This window comes from Mirounga angustirostris, unplaced genomic scaffold, assembly GCF_029215605.1.
Source record: "Mirounga angustirostris isolate CCGP_5_RB_7025 unplaced genomic scaffold, mMirAng1.0.hap1 SCAF_14, whole genome shotgun sequence".
Classification (NCBI taxonomy): domain Eukaryota; kingdom Metazoa; phylum Chordata; class Mammalia; order Carnivora; family Phocidae; genus Mirounga; species Mirounga angustirostris.
In genome coordinates, this window is record NW_026991722.1 from 80,546,481 (window position 1) to 80,563,393 (window position 16,913).

The following is a 16,913-nucleotide window of genomic DNA, read 5'->3' on the forward strand; positions in this document are numbered from 1 at the left end:
TAAAGGAGTTTTGAAACCCAACATGGCCTGTCCCAAAGCTCTCATACCAAGCCCTCTGCTCCTTGTTCCTTGTGTGTCCTCAGCACACTGCCCTTAATGAATTTGGTTCTCCAGATGCTCCATTCCACCCAGAGGAAAGGGAGGGGTGGGGTGGACGCAGCTGACTGCCCAGGACGAAGCTCCCCATCAAACGTGGCCGGGAGGAGCTCCGTGTATTAGCATGGTAACTCTGAACAACACCAGGCACCAGGAAAAGGTCAGATGTGGTTCCAGAAGTGGTGAGAAGCCTGGGCTTCTGAGTAAAGCCAACCTGAGCCTGAATCGCAGTTCTGCCCTTCCCACACCAAGGGGACCTCCGTCTGCCTTGCTGAGTGCCAGATTCCTCATCGGCAAAACTGTGATGAGGTTCTAACGAGAAAAAGCCTGAGTGGGGTCCACTGAGGCAGCAAATAGGTCAATGTTTCTCTAGGCAGGACTAAAACACACTAGAGCGGACACAGAGGATGCCATGCGAACCTCCTAAACTTTTTTTTTTAACTTTCAGAGCCAATAGGATAAGCTTCAGTTCTCGAGAAAAGTTGCTTACATGGAATATCTCGTTCCCCAGAGGAGCTGCTAGCTAAATGAGACATCCTGTCCATCTGAAAATTAAATATGTGAATTTAGCTTGAGGGCAAGATCTGGGTCTTCCTCATCTTTATAGCTCCCGTTCCTTGTGCCCCTTTCAATGCCTGGTCTGCTGGCTGGTTTGCAAAAATGCTGAATAAACACTACAGACAGGGAGGGACAGAAAAGGACAGACAAAGGAAGGAAGGGCAGTGGGAAAGCCATCCCACACCACTGGTGTATGGGAGTGAATGGCCTCTATCAAAAGGCTTCTTGAAATGATTCCTGCATTGTTACAAATGGTATCCCCCGCCGTTTATGAAATGCAGGTGTGTCCCTGTCTGCATCCCTTCTCGCTGCCCTCCCTCGCTCCCTCCCCCAACGTGAGGGCAGGACAGGGTTTGGCCAGAAGCACATCAGACTTGCATGGACCTTGCCCGGGGAACTGTGGGGGACAAATATGACCCCTTTAGGAGCAGCTTTGTTGTTTCCTTAATGGACTTGTCATGTGCCCCAGCAGCCCTGTGGGGCAGATGTGAGCCCAGAGCCCTGGGATCAGAATGCTAGTCTTCCCTGAAGAGGTGGGCAAGACTCCTGCTGGTGAACACAGTCCCCCATCCATTTCAAATGGTTCATTGAGCTACTGTAATCAATTTATGAGAAGTTGGCTGCAAGCAGCCCAACTCCCCAAGCCCACCTTTCTCTTGTCCACACCAGCTTGCTTGGCAATCCATCTGAGCAGGGCACAGCCTTTCCTTCCCAAGGGCCAATGGTGTGTTTTAAAAACCCAGCCCCCCGGGCGCCTGGGTGGCTCAGTTGGTTAAGCTACTGCCTTCGGCTCAGGTCATGATCCTGGAGTCCCAGGATTGAGTCCCGCATCGGGCTCCCTGCTCGGCAGGGAGTCTGCTTCTCCCTCTGACCCTCCCCCCTCTCATGTGCTCTCTCCTCTCATCCTCTCTCTCAAATAAATAAATAAAATCTTTTAAAAAAATAATAATAATAAATAAAGAAATAAATAAATAAAAACCCAGCCCCCAACATCTGATGGAGAGAACGTTAAAGAAACACCAACTTTGGGCCAGGTGCTCTTGCATAACGTGTTTGCTCTGAACAACAGTACCATGAAAGGTGGATACCATCACGCCCATTTCAAAGTCAGGAAGACTGAGGCTCAGTAAGCGGCCCAGTCAGACAGACAGTAAAGGGCAGAGTGGGAATCATTCATTCATTCACACACCCAAAACATGATTGCCTTCCCCCTGCTGTGTGAGGTCCTGGCTGTGTGTCATAAGACAGGGCAAGAATTCTTTCTTCAATCATCTCTCTTGCAAATATTTAGCATGGAGCTCGCCATCCAGGTATGTGAACCCATCCCTTAACTATTTTAAGCATGAACATCTCTCTACTCATCCCAGTGTCTCAGAGCTGCCTCCTAAAAGGATCCCCCGGTGGACCGGAACTGGGTTCTCGGGGCCTTGGGTTGGCAAGAACCACTTTCCCTCCTGAAGTTCCTTTGGAGATCTATGCCACCAACAAATGTTTACTGAGCACTTTCTATGTGCCAAGTACGTATGTGCTAACTCTGGAGGTACAAAGAGTGAACAGCATAGACACAGCCCTACCCTCAACCAGTTTAAAGTCCCGGTCAGAGAGACAGACAGGTACGTAGCCCAATACAACATAGTTATGTTATATGGAATGACGGTAGAGGACAGGGTGTGGCGCTTTGGACCTGAGGGAAGTCCAGGAGGGCTTCCTGTAGGAAGTGGCAACTGAACTGAGCCTGAAGGATAAATGGGAGCTAGCCGAAGTGCGCAAAAGAGATCCAGGCAGGAGCAATAAAAGGCAGTTCAAAGATGTGTTGATTAGTGGGCAGGAAGCCTGCCGCAGGGGTAGACAGCTCAATGAAGCTGGAGCTCTGGGTGTGAGGAGGGAGATCGTGAGAGGGCTGGAAGGACAGATGAGCAAGGGATGGTGCTGTGTATCATTGTGAGCCTGGATTTGCCCTGAGAGCAAGAGAGAACCAAGGAAGGATTTTAAACAGGGAGGTGAAGGCTAGATCAGCATTTTGGAAAGCCTCCCCTCTGGCAGCAGATAGCTACAATTCAAGAGCATCCCTCACTCATTATCTCTCTGACTTCCTGCCTCTGTTTTCTTTTTCCCAGGTCACGGCATTAAGTGCTCCTCAAGGCTTCTCGCAAAATCACTAAACCAAATCATTGCCCCCTTTACCGTGGGGCTTGTTTCATTGAATACCCCAACTGAGCAGTTTTGTCTCATCTTGGTTCCCCTGTGGTCTCTCATTTGAGCTGATGCTTCTAGAAATGCCCCCATATGCTCTCAGTGGAGGATATCAAAACACTTCTTCCCCTCCCTGCTGACAACTCAGTGAGGCTGAGCTCTTTGGCCTACGACTGGGTTAGAAAAAAAAAAACCCCAACAACAGAAACGAACAAAGTTGGTGGGGAGTGTTAACATATAAATCATACTGCAAGCTCCAGCAAAATAATGAACAATATTTAGGAAAACCCAGCACTTCTCTTTGTAAGAGAATACAGCGCAGGAAAGCTGTGCATTTATTAGCTGTTGGAGATGTCCCCCTTCGCATCCTGCAACTTTCCCCAAGAGAGGACAAAGTGACCACAGAGTTTTCTTGGCTCCCAGGACTTGGAGGTGCTCATCAAAACACAAAGACCAGTTGGCCATCTTTCAGCTCAAGAAATCGGGGACAGGACAGCAGGCTGGGGAAGGAGGAGGAAAAGATGATCAGCTCTGGTCCAGGGTCAGGTTGAGAACAGATGTTCATCTTCCATTCTGCCTCTTTGATTCAAGGAGAAGCTGAGTGGGGGCTACCCTTTGTGGCTGGCCTACTACGTGACTGGCCCTTTGCAAAGTGATTAAGAGTCTGGGATCTTGAATCAGAGATACTGGTGGTTCGATGAGCAGATCTACTTATTGGGAGAATTTCCGTTTCATCATCTATAAAATGGGGATGAACAGACCCTACCTTCCATGGTTGTTGCAAGAGTTACATGAGATCATGCATGAAAAGTGTTTAGCAAAATGTCCAGCACTTAGTAAGCCCTTAATACATGATATCATCGGCACCATCATCATCACATTCAATGCCCACCTTGGCATCCAGTAGAATTATAACCCTCCTTCCCCTAACAACTGTAACTGGACCCAAAGTTTTGCATATAATAGGTAAAAACTCATATAAGGGACCACAAATTCCCATTATGATTGTTGCAAAAACAGAAATGTTTCTATTAATGGAAAAGTAAGTTCAGGCTTTAAGCTGGTGATCTCTGAAATGCATGCTCATAATTATATCCTGCCAATATCCTGTGTGTTGTACAAATTCCTGAAGCGTCCAGGAACTTTGCAGCAGCTGTGACATCAGTGCTGATCATCTCCCCAGTTTTTCCAGGGTGGGGAAAATTAGCGCAGCCAGTCGCTCAAACCAACCATGGCTTATTTCGCACTTCTAGCTAGCGCATCACCTGTGGCTGGAGTCACTGTACAAAGCCAGGACATTTTCAGATAAAACATTGTGTTTTGAAGCAGAAACACAGGTTAGGAGAACATACGGGGCAAGAAAGGAACCAAGAAGCGCAGAAAAGCCAAGTTAAAAAGATCCAGTAACAGAGCAAAACTGGATAGAGGAGTGCACGGCTCATTTAAATGAAAATTAACAAAGTGACAGCTTACAGAAAAAGAAGTAAGTGCAAGCATGCCCAGCCAGGCTACTGAAGGTAGGAGGAAGGATGTACATAAAGGGCTTCCAAACACTGGAATAAAGTGGAAATCCTGTGCTGCTTATCTCAGTTTTCCCAGCTCTCTCTTTACCTTTCCAAGGAAATACTTATGGGTCTCACCCCTACTGAAGTGGGCAGTGACCTAGATTGGAACATATGAAATGTTTCTACTTGCAGAGATCTGCCCCGACCTACCTGGGTCGCCTGGGACATGGGACTTTCAGTGCTAACCCCCAGAAAGTCCCAGGCACACTGAGATGTTTGATCACTTTGTTGACTATTTCAGTAATGGCATTCTAACGCTGACCCTCTAGAACTGAATAATGTCTACCTCAGTCCCACTGGTGGGCAGTGACTGATTCGTTATATATACCAGCTGTTCTCCACCAAGGGCAACTTTGCTCCCCCTGGGAAGATCTGGCAATGTCTGGGGACACTTTTGGTTGTCACAACTGGGATGGGGTGTGTGTCCGTGTGTGTGTGTTGGGGGTGCTCCTGGCATCTGGTGGGGGGAGCCAGCCATGCTGCTCAGCATCCTGCAACGCCCAGGACAGCCACCCAGACAAAGAATTATTGGGACCCAAATTTCAACAGTGCCGAGGTTGAGAAATGTTGATATAAATGCTTGAACATGTCCCCTAAGAAGCAGGATGGTTCAGAAAATCCCAAAAGACAAATGGGGAAGAATCGCTACAGAAAAAGAGAGAATGTGCTAAATTTTCCGGAACTTTGACCACGTATTAACCCAGGGAGGTGATTTAGCAAGTAGTAGGTTTCTCTTCCTACTTTGCATTAATAGAAAATCAGTTTCTACAACTAAAAAATGCTAACGATTTATTGAAAGATTCTGATTTGAGGGAATCCCCAAGCCATAATGTGATCCGTGCACTCACATGTCTTATCACATCACACGAATGGTTCAGCCTCATTTTATCTCAGAGAGGTTTAGAAACTTCCCCAGAATCACATAGCTGGGAAGTGGCCGAGCCAGGACCCGAACTCAGCTCTCTCTGGCTTCAGGGTGTGCATCCTGCTGTCATTTTATGGTAAAACAACCAAGTTGGGTTCCCTTGATGCAGATCTTGAGATGGATGTTCTCGTGAGCAATATATGGAGGGAGTTCTCCAAGAGAGACTGATTCCATTGTAGGGGGAGCTGGATAGGAAATGGGGGAGAAGCTAAGCAAAGATGCAGTTTCAAGTGACTCTAGTCTCAGCCTGATCCTTCTGGGGCTCTAGACTGTGAATTGGACCACAAAGGGTGTCTGCCCTGAGGCAAGCAAGCTGGCCTTCTGTAACACCTGCCCCAGCGAGTGCCCGGCTCTGAGCCAGTGGGGGAGGGGGAGGCTTCCTCCCAGGCACCTCGGGGTGAGGCGGCTGCAATCCCCCAAGAGCAAACCTCCAGGGGAGGTCTCATGTTTGAGCTGTTAGCAGCGGCGCCCACAGCCGCTGGTAAACGAGGTCACTGGGAATATGAGCAGGACATCCAGACATACATGGATGGGGGAAGGTGGTGCTCTGTGGTCACTAGCTTCATCATCCTGTCTTCAAAGTAGGGGAGTGAGTACTCCTCCCTGGTCTTCAAGAAAAATGAGTCTTAGCAGCTGCAAGGCATTCTGACACCCAAGCCCCTCCCGTCTCAGGCTGTAAGAGCAGGTGACTCGGAGAACGTCAGAACCCCTGGCTTCTGCCTCCCACTTGACTGCCAGAAGGAAAGGCCACCCTGACACCAGCATTGTCCTCCCCAAGGCCTTGCCCTTGGAAACCGACACCCTCCAGCAAGATGACAGCTCCAGCGCCCAGGGAATGGGGCTGGAGGGGGAGCGAGCGGTCCCTACTTCCCAGGCCCGGAACCACAGGGAGCAGCGCCCATGAGTCAGAGCGGCAGGGCCTGGTACTGCAGCTGCAGGGCAGACTGGGCGTTCTCGGGACCCCGCGCCCTGCCCAGTACGCGCAACTGCGCAGTATGCTCAAGTCCGTCTAAGCCCTGATCCAAGCTTTGCCCGTGCCGTGTCCTCACCCAGAACACCTTTCCCCCTGCTCCACTTAGCTAATTCCCACTCCTCCCTCAAGACTTCAAAGGCTACCAGGAGGGCCTCCCCTGATGTGCATGATGTATCCCCCCAGCCAGCCCGGTGTAGCCTGGGCACCTCTCCCTGCAGTAATAATTAACCTACCTGGTTCACCTCCCCCTTCTAGATCCATGTTCCTCACTTAACACTTCAGTGCAAATCTGAATCCTCTGGGAGGCTTATTAAAAATGGAGGTTTCGAGGCCCTATCCCCTGCGTCTGGGCCTGGAAGTCTTGGGAGAGGCTCAGACAATTTTAAGCAACCCAACCATGTCTCTGGTTTAAGCTGACCCTAACCAGAACCATAGCACACTCTAAAAACAGATTGGGGTAAGGGGGCTAAAACACACACAAGAGACAAACAATTCAAATGCTTCTCCACTGGCAGTTTTGGAAGATGTCCCCTCCTTTCCACACGCAGTCCCTGCAGTTAAAAAACAAAAAAACAAAAAAAAACCCCTTGGTTCAAACTTGTTTCCAAGAGCACAAGCCACCCAAATTCACCACCGTGCACTTTCCTGCAAGAAATGCAGATAGGGGTGGACAGGTTTCCTAGGACCCAGACCTCAGCTCTGCAGAAACCTGTGGAAAGACCCCGAAAAGGAGGAAAGATGCAGATAATGCATGACCAAGAGCTGGGAAACCCATCAGCATCTTCCTGCAGCTGAATCCACAGTCATTAGACAATACGTGGATTGTGCTGACATCCAACCACTTAGAACGAAACTCCATTCCGTGCTCATGAACCTATTAGATGAAAAGTCCTCAATTTAGATAACTGCAAATTGCTTTCTGAGCATAATTTCCTATTAGTTCGCTAATCTCTCTATTCAGAACGCCAACAAGACAGCTGATGATAATTCCGGAGGAAGTGGCCATTAAGCCGAAGGAGGAGGAAAGGGGGTTAGACGTTCCCAAGTATCCTGGCTTCCTGGGTGGGGGGGTACCCCAAAATTAATCCATAAAGTTAGTAACAGTATTAGCTTTAGTGTATGATGTTCTCATAATGCACCAGGTACTGGGCTGAGCATTTTACCTTACTTACCTCACTTAGGGTTTTTTTGTTTGTTTCTGTTTGTGGGTTTTGTTTTTTTTTTAACAATCTAGTGAGGTAGATATTATTTTCCTCTTTCAACAGAAGAAGAAATGGGGCTCAGAAGTAGTCACACCCAGCTGTTAGTAGCAGAGTCAGGGTTCAAATGCAGGTGTGTGTCTGACCTACAACCCCGGGTTCCAATCATGCCTTATCCTTTTGGCTTATCACACAAATATTTACTGGATGAATGTACTGGAGAGATGATGATGAATAAGACTCAAGTTTACAGAATGAGGCCAAGAAATGAAATAACACAAAAGCTTACAAAATAGTTAGCAAAAATGACCAGTCTGTAAAAACCAAAAAAAAAAAAAAAACAAAAAAAAACCCAACAAAAAAACAAAAACAAAAAAACCCTAAACCAAAAAAATAAAAAAAAACAACAACAACAACAAACAAAAAAACCCAACAAAACCCCCCAAAACAAACCTCATATACTGAAACATCAGGCTGGAAAATAAAGTTTGATTTTGTTAAACTACTACTTCTTTGTAGAGTAGTGCTTCTCAAAATGTGCTCCCAGGACCAGCAGCATCAGCATCACCTGGGAACTCCAAATTCTAGGGCTCCACCCAAGACCTGCTGCATCAGAGACTCTGGGCCATGCCCAGGAATCTGTGTTTTAACAAACTCTCCAGGGGATTCTGATGCATACTCGAGTTTGAGACTCCTGATATAGACAAAGAAAATCCTCTCTAAAAGGAATTTGGAGATCACTCAGAGAAGTGCTTCTCAAACCTTAATGTGTACAAGAATCACCAGGACAATCTTAAAATGCAGATTCTGATACAGCAGGTCTGGGCAGAGTCTGAGAGTCTGCATTTCTAGCCAGCTTGCAGGTGATGCTGATGCTGCTGGTCCAGGGACCACATGTGGAGTCGCATGGGTCCAATCCAATCCTTTTCACCCAAGGAGTTTCTGGCGATAACAGAACCAGCGATGCTTTAGGTTTCAAAAAAAAAAAAAAAAAAGTCATCGTCTTCAGAGCAGATTCAAACCTATGCCTCTGGGATGATTCAGAACCACAAGAAATGACCTGTATCATGGCACTTCCTCTCTTCAGTGCTTTGTTCTCCTTCGCACTTAGCATCCTCTGAACAGAGAGATGATCTATTTCACTGGTTTGTTTATTGTCCCTCCCCTCCCCTAGCATGTAAGTTCCATGAAGGCAGGAGTCTTGTGTGTTTTAGTCACTGTGATTTCCCTTCTGTCTAGAACTGCGCCTGGCCCATAGTAGGTTCTCAATAAACAGCTGAGCAAATGAACAGTTGTTTTTTTTTTTCTAAAAAGCTGCTTCCGGGCGCCTGGGTGGCTCAGTCGTTAAGCGTCTGCCTTCAGCTCGGGTCATGATCCTGGAGTCCCGGGATCGAGTCCCGCATCGGGCTCCCTGCTCGGCAGGGAGTCTGCTTCTCCCTCTGACCCTCCCCCCTCTCATGTGTTCTCTCTCATTCTCTCTCTCTCAAATAAATAAATAAAATCTTAAAAAAAAAAAAAAAACTGGAAGCATGCTGGATCTTCATAGCAACTATAGACTCTGCTGAGTCTATAGTTCTTCCGTTCTGGAAGCTTCTCTAAGAGCTGAGCAAATTGGTGAGATCAACAGTGCAATCCAACCATGGCCTGAATTCTGCTTCTTACACACCAGGAGCCATTTCTGCACAAGGTGGAGTGAGGATGGATGTTCTTTGACAGAACATGGTCACCTGGGGTGAGAACATTTCATTGGCTCCTTCCCACAGGCCTATGGAGGGGGCCAGCATCACACCCACTTTGCAGATTGGAAAACGGAGCCCCGAGATGACTGACAAGTCGCTGGCTCAAGCTCATACAGAGAATGCAGTGGAGCTGGGACTCACACTCAGTTCTGGCTGCTTCCAAAGCCTGTGCTTCTCCCCCAGGACTCCATCCCTCCCCCAACCCCTGGCAGGATCTGAGTCTTTGTTCATTACTTCTAGAACAGAGAGCAAGAGCAAAGGCCGCCTCAGAGTTCCGCCTCTAGGGCTGAAAATTAAAACGGCTCAGGAAGTGTTCAGCCTCACTGACTCCTGGCTGCGTCCCTGTCACCTAATTACCTGACTTCAAAGCCTCTGCTGGGCAGGTGTGAGGATGTGAGAGCTGCCTCTTCCCCTCAGAACATGGTGTGACTACACCCGGGTGAGACAGGCCCCAGAGCAGCTGGTGTGTGGGGAATATCAGACAGCCTTCACGTGGACCCGAGGGTCCGGCCTCGAGCCTCTCGGAGTCAGAAAGCCAGGGGTCACCATCCCGAGGGCTCACCTGAGAGCCAGGGTCTAGGGAAGACCAAGATGGGGATGCAGGCCTCCAAATGGTAATGCTGGGTCATTTCTTCCCACGGCCCCTCATGCCTGGGAGCTTATGGCCTCTTAGGGTTGGAACTCATTAATCCTCCCCAACTCCAGGAGGGAAGGGAGCTCAGCCTTACCTCTGTTACTCAGGTGAGACACCCAGGCGGGGGGTGGGGGGGGTAGTGAGCGCTCACCACCGCTGCTGTCCCCTCCCACCAAGGGGCAGGGATGCAGGGGGGCCAGAAGGAGCCCAAAGGGGAGTTGCCCACCTGGGCTGGACAAGGAAAGAGGGATTCCTACATTCTTTTTAAGAATGGTTCCTATGAAGAAGACAGAGCTACTTCCATGTGTCACTCTGAGATACAGTTAAATGTTATTGACAATCTTATAGGAATCGGGCCAGAGAGGTATTTCACACACGTTTATGGAAGGAGCAAGGGAGGCCAGGCAGAAAGGCATTTGAGACCTCTGACAGAGGACAGAACTCTGAGCCTGGCGCCATGCTGTGTCCTTGAGTGCTGATTCATTGGATGCTAATCACCGCATCAGCCAGGTATGATGATTATTCCTTTCATGCAGATTAAAAACAAAAAACAATGAGGAACAGAAATGTGAGGTGACTTGCCCAAGGTCACACAGCTAGAACGGACCAGAGCCAGGATTTGAACCCATCTTAGTCTGACTCCAGAGTCCATGTTGGACATCACATTTTTTCTCCTACTTCCCCGCCTTTTGCCGGCCATGAACTGGCATGGGTACGTGTGAGTGGGGGAGCTTTGCGTGGCCGAGCCTTCCTAACCAGAGCTGGAGACCAACATGATGCCACAGAGGGGAGAGGAGTTCGGGGTCAGGGCTGTGTGACCTCAGGCAGGGGGCTTATCCTGGCCAAGACTCAGCTTTCACGCCTGTAAAATGGGGAGAATCAGAATAACTCCCTCGGAGGAGAAAAAAATAAAGGAAGAAAAGACTTTACAAATTCTAACTCAGGAATTGGCAAACCACAGCTGAGGAGCCAAAGCCAGCCCACAGCGTATTTTTGTAAATAAGGTGTTATTGGAATAAATAAATGTGTCACACCCGTTTTTTGGCATATTGTCTCTTCAGCCACGTGGTAGCGCTGAGTAGTTGTAACAGAGACCCTCGGGTCCACAGAGCCTAAAGTATTTACTATCTGGTCAACTAGACAAAAGGTGTGCCAACCCCTAATCTTAGATGCTACGAATATGCAAATATCACTGGGCCTCCGCAGACAGCGTGCTACATTTCCCACACCATCCATCAGCTCTGGTTCTTACTCCGAATTGCTCCCCTTGGCCCCTTGCCCAGAGGCAGAGGTTCACTTAAGACACGGTTCTGAAACATGGAGCAAGCGATCCTCCCAAGAACCAAGAAACCAAACTTCTGTAAGCTCTTTCAAAGCCCAGCATGGTTCTCATGGACATCAGGCACCAGGAAAACATTTCTGAATGCAGCCACTTACTTGCAATTTTTACACTTGAGGCCAAAAAGCATTCCTTTCCCACAGACGGTGCACGTCTGAGACATCCAGTACTTGGTGGAAAACCTGTGGAAAAGAGACAGAAAACGTTCAAGGGCAAGGTGGTGGTGACAGGGCTATCTCTAGAAGGATGAGCCGCTTAAAGGGTAAGCACACAGGCCCTGGATTCTAGTCTTGCTTCTTCCAAGATGTGTGACTTCATCAAGTTGTTCAGACCACTGGAGCCTCAGTCTCCCTATCTGCAGGTTGGGGATGATAACCAACGTCACAGGTTGCTGGGAGGACCCAACAGGCCATGCTCGTCAAGGGCCTCACACTGCCTGGCACATAGTAAGGGCTCACTCAACTGGGTTGTGACTTTATTATTACCTGGACATCCGTGACAGTCCTTCATTAATTCAACAAGTCCTGCCTGGTGGCCGGCTATATGCCAAATTCAGTTCTGGGACAGAGCGATGGATGAGGCTAGAACTGTCCTCAGAGAACCACAAAGCAAGGCGGAGCCTCCCATGAGTCCAGCAGACCCAGGCCCCCCTCACTGCCCATCACATCATCTGGGGAGCTTTGATGGGGGCCTCCCCCTCCCCTCAGAAGAGCTGAGGCCTCAAACTTGAGAAGCAGAGTCCCCAAAGTGAAAGCCCTTGCAGACAGTAAGCTCATCTTCCTCCCCCGTCACCACCGCTTGCTGCAAACGCAAGGCAGTTTGGACAGCTCGGATAGCTAGGAAGCAGGAACCAGCAGGAACAGAGGTGCATTACGTTAACTTCCCCGGGGCTCCCGCTGCTGCTGGGGTGCTTTCTTCCCCCAAGAGATACCACGAGGCAGTGGGGCTGGCCCCAGAAAAGTATTGAAGGTTGCCGGGTCAGAGTTAATTTTCATTTTCAATTTTTGCTACCTTCTGCAGGAGTTGTATCTAATCTCCACTGCCTCTGAGTGTCAAAATGAAAATCAGAAGTGATTATGTAACTTGGTGCTTGAGAATTTTGAGGGCAAGGTTGCATCCCTCTGCTGTACCAACGTGCTTGATTTGGGTCAGTCACCCTCCAAGTGGGACCAGCCGCAGCCCAAAGCCTGCATATTGAAGCAAATAGCAATATTCGGAACAGAGACTCTTGCAACTAAGGAAACTCCCTCTCCAGTTCTGGACTAGGGGGGTGGTTCAGTCTTTTTCTGCCCCTTCCACGGGGCCAGCAAGTTTGGCAAGGCCTACTTTGTGCCATTTGGCAGCTCTTGGGAATGAACAGAATAGGCTCGTGGTTCCCCACCCCCCCTCCAGCCAGTAGTGTGGGGACAGAGGGCAGGCAGCATGTGCCTTGTAGCCTAGAGTTCTCTTTTCCTTTCCAGTCCTCTCCCATCTCTGGGATCAGCTCTCTCTCCTCCTGAGCTCTGGCTGAAGTGACTCTGAGGACAGTGGATGGAATGGGATTTTAATTTCATTTCTTCACCAAGGCTGGGGTGAGTCTAGGTCTCCTCCGCCTGGCATGGAGCCCGGGGAGAAACGTAGCGTGAGACAAAAGAGTAACAGGGCATCCCAAGTCCCGGCTCCTCTAAGAAGACATTCCTGATGCCCAAGATCACCATCCTTCCTTTGGGAATCAGTATTTCAATATGAGGTACCATCAGATCTAACACCAGGTTGCTAGAGCCGCGGGATGAGGCTGAGCCAGAAGGCAAGGTTGAGCTAGGGGCAGGGTCAATGAGCTAGGGGCAGGGTCAATCCAGGGGTGAAGCCGACCAGGGGTGTGGCCAATACAGGATGGAGCTAAGCAGGGGTGTAGCCAACCCACGGTGGAGCTGAGCCAGATATGGGGTCAATCCAGAGGTGGAGCTGAGTCAGGAGTATGGCCAATCCAGGAGCGGAGCTGAGCCAGAGGCAGGACAAATTCAAGGGTGGAGCTGAGCTAGGGGTGTGGCCAATCCAGAGGCGGAGTTGAGCCAGGGGTGTGGCCAATTCAGAGGTGGAGCTGCGCCAGGGGTAGGGCCAATCCTGAAGGCGGGACCAATCCAGGGGTGGAGCTGAGCCAGGGGTGTGGCCAATCCAGAGGTGGGACCAATTCAGGGGTGGAGCTGAGCCAGGGGTGTGGCCAATCCAGAGGAGGGACCAATTCAGGGGTGGAGCTGAGCCAGGGGTGTGGCCAACCCAGAGGAGGGACCAATTCAGGGGTGGAGCTGAGCTAGGGGTGTGGCGAATTCGGAGGTGGAGCTGCGCCAGGGGTAGGGCCAATCCTGGAGGCGGGACCAATCCAGGGGTGGAGCTGAGCCAGAGGTGTGGCCAATCCAGAGGCGGGACCAATTCAGGGGTGGAACTGAGCCGGGGGCAAGTGGGAAAGCAAACAGAAAAGGCCCTTCTTTTTGATGCTTTACTCCCCGCATCTCCCTGCCTGACCATTGACGCGTGTATCACGTATTTCTCACTGCTTCCTCTACCGTTTCCTCATTTGAGTCTTAACAACTATCGTGTCAACACGTTTCTTTCAACAACTGTTGACGAGGTGCCATTCCAGGAGAGTGTGCTCATTCCCGCCCCCATGGCGATGGATGTGTCTACCCCTGACACCGCTCCCGCTTGTAGCCCCGCTCGCACATACTGTCGCGGTCTGTTAGCCGTCTAGCCCTCCACCGGACCGCGAGCTCCCCAAGGGCACAGGCCCTAGGTCTTGCGCGGTGCTGCTTCCCAGGCACAGAAATGCCCTACAAATACCAGCACAGAGAATCCGTGAATGAGTGAACAGGTCCCTCAGCTAGTTCCCAGAGGCCTCCGTACAAAGAAGACTCTGAGAGCAGTGTCCAAAGAACACAGAGTGTGGAGGTCAATTAGCTTGTAGGCCCATCACTTAATCGTGCAGGGCCTCAGTTTCCCTATCTGTCAAAGGGACATGACCACACTTGGGCTACTTACCCCACTGAGCTTGTGAGGAGACTGTGAAGATAATGACATAAAATGTAGAAAGTTAAATCTGGAAAGTTAAAGAACTTCTTATAAGGGATGTTTAGTAGGTCCAAGTCTCCTTCCCGAAAGGACAGGTGTACCCCTGGGGAGCTTATGTCCATGGACCCAACAAGGCTGGAGCTCTGGACTGACCTACACCTCAGCGGAGTTCAGTATGAGTGCAGTATGCAATCCCGTCTTCTGGGTGGAGAGAGCCAAAAATTAGGATGTAAAAAGCCTTTGTCTTGACAATGATACCGTTTACTGAGTGATTATTATGCGCCCTTTGCTTGGCACTTGACATATATTATCTCATTTGATCCTCATGACACACCTATGGGTAGGCAGAATTATCTGATGAGAAAACTGAGCCTCAGAGAGGTTAAGTAACTTCCTCAAGGTTGCAAAGCTTTACTAGCTAGGATTGGAACACAGGAAAGTCGGAATCCAAAGCCCTGGCTTTTAACCATTATATGCTGATTTTACAAGGGCCAAGGTTAATAAGATGCCACAATGAGGGTTCACTTGGCAGAGGAGAGAGGGGCCTGGTGATACCGGAGGCTGAGCAGAATATCTGCCCAGCCTTTCCCACTCCGGCGGCCAGAGATCCCAGCCTTCACTGTGCTGGGAGGCAGGCACTGATGCCCACGGGAATCCAGCCTACCTGTGCTTGATGGAGTTGCCAAGGTCTCTGCGAGGGATCTGCGGGGACCAGCGCGGCACGGACAGTGTGTCTGCAGGGAGAGAAGAGAGGAGAAGAGCCGGTTACACAGAAAGTCAGAGGATGGGGCGGGCTCCAGCCGAGCCCTGGAAGGAAGAGGGAGCCTCGCTGGCTTCAGTGACCACCACCAGCATTCGCTAAACCAAAGCCAAACGGAACACCGGTTTAACATGTGTTACTTTGACTGAAGCAAGTTCCCCTGGGTAGGGCAGCCAGGGAGTGCCTTGAAAGAAGCCAGCTGTGGAAAGAATAAAAATGAGCACTGCTTCCATTTATGGCGTGCTTAGTGTGTGCCAGGCATGTGGCAAGTGACTCACATGCTTTAGCTTGTTACATGCTCAAAACGACCCAAAAGAAGGGGGTTGTTAGCATCCCCACCCTACAGACAACACAATTGAGGCTTGGAGCAAGGAAATCATTGGTACAAGGTCATACACCTTGGAGGCTGCAGAGCAGCTGTGAATCCAGACTTGAGAGACTCTAGAGCACATGCCCTTGTGTGCAAAGTTCTAACGCGGTAGATTCCAAATGCCAGGCATGCATGTCCTCAGAGAACCACAAAGCAAGGCGGAGCCTCCCGTGAGTCCAGCAGACCCAGCCCCCCTCACTGCCCATCACATCATCTGGGGTGTGAAAGTGGGGGCCACTTTCCCAGTTTTGTCATGTCCCGTATGGCCCATAAAGTTATTTACTTACTATATTAAGTTAACTCTTTTTGTTTGTTTAAATACACTTATTTTAAAAGCACACTCTATATTGAAAACTAATATCACTTTCTGTATATTGTCAGTAATTATTTAAAATATGTCCAACCACATACCATCTAAACTCATGTTAAAATAAGTGGACGGAGGACCGGCTGGGTGGCTCAGTCAGTTAAGTGTCTGAGTCTTGATTTCAGCTCAGGTCATGATCTCAGGGTTGTGAGATCAAGCCCCATGTCAGGCTCCGTGCTGGGCGTGGAGCCTGCTTAAGATTCTCTCTCCCTCTCCCTCTGCCCCACTTCTCTCTAAAATAAATAAATAAATAAATAAATAAATAAATAAATAAGTGGATGGATTGAGTAGCAAATGGAAGAGTGAGTGGATGGATGGATAGATGGATGGGTAAATGGACTGGTAAGTGAGTGGATGGAAGGATGGATGGATGAATGTTTGGATAGGTGGGTGGATGGTCAGATGAGTGGGTAGATGGACAGATGGGTAGGTGGGTGGTTGGATGAATGGATGGATGGATGGATACATGGATTGGTAGGTGGATGGGTGGATGGGTGGATGGATGGGTGGATGAATATTTGGATAGTTGGGTGGACAAGTGGTTGGATAAGTTGGATGGAAAGATAAATGAGTAGGTAGATGGATAGGTGGGTAGGTAGGTGGTTGGAATGGTAGATGGGCAGATGGATGGATGGATTGATGAATGGAGGGGGTGGATGAATTGATAGGTGGGTAGATGTATGTACGGATGGATAGATAGATAGATTGATGGATGAATGGGAATGAGGAAGAAACAATAAATCACACAGACTTAAGACTGGGTGCCTGTCCCCATCTGGTCTTTCCTTTCATGCCTTAAGCTAAATCCCAGGGACCTCTGCTATCACTCCACCTCTGTCTGAGTTCTGGGACTTCTCCCGCAGATGCTGAGCACCAGCCGCCACCTTCACTCCACCACCTCGAGGGCCCCAAGGAGGTGTGAAACAACAGCAGAAGTGAAGCCGCGCCGCGTGTGAGATCTCCACCAGCGAGGGAGACAGGAAGCCAGTGGCCAACCCACACACCAGCTCTCCTTTCTCAGGCCAGATAGATGGAGCCAGCTGCCTGTTTTCAGAGCTACAAACACACACCTACCCCATTTTTCACAGCCATTGTTCCGGAGTGGTGTGTTCACTGGGAGCTGAACTGATCAGGGAGCATTTAAACCCCA

The 16,913-nt window shown here is 49.5% G+C and overlaps 1 protein-coding gene across 1 annotated transcript in view; it reads right to left on the reverse strand.

Moving 5' to 3' along the window:
• KSR2 (kinase suppressor of ras 2) overlaps positions 1-16,913 on the reverse strand; it is a 467,494-nt gene that overhangs the window by 107,102 nt on the left and 343,479 nt on the right. The window contains exons 11-12 of the mRNA XM_064577689.1: positions 14,931-15,000; positions 11,320-11,403 (exon numbers count right to left, since the gene is read on the reverse strand). Of these exons, the coding sequence (XP_064433759.1) occupies positions 11,320-11,403; positions 14,931-15,000 (154 nt within the window). The remainder of the gene's footprint in view (positions 1-11,319; positions 11,404-14,930; positions 15,001-16,913) is intronic.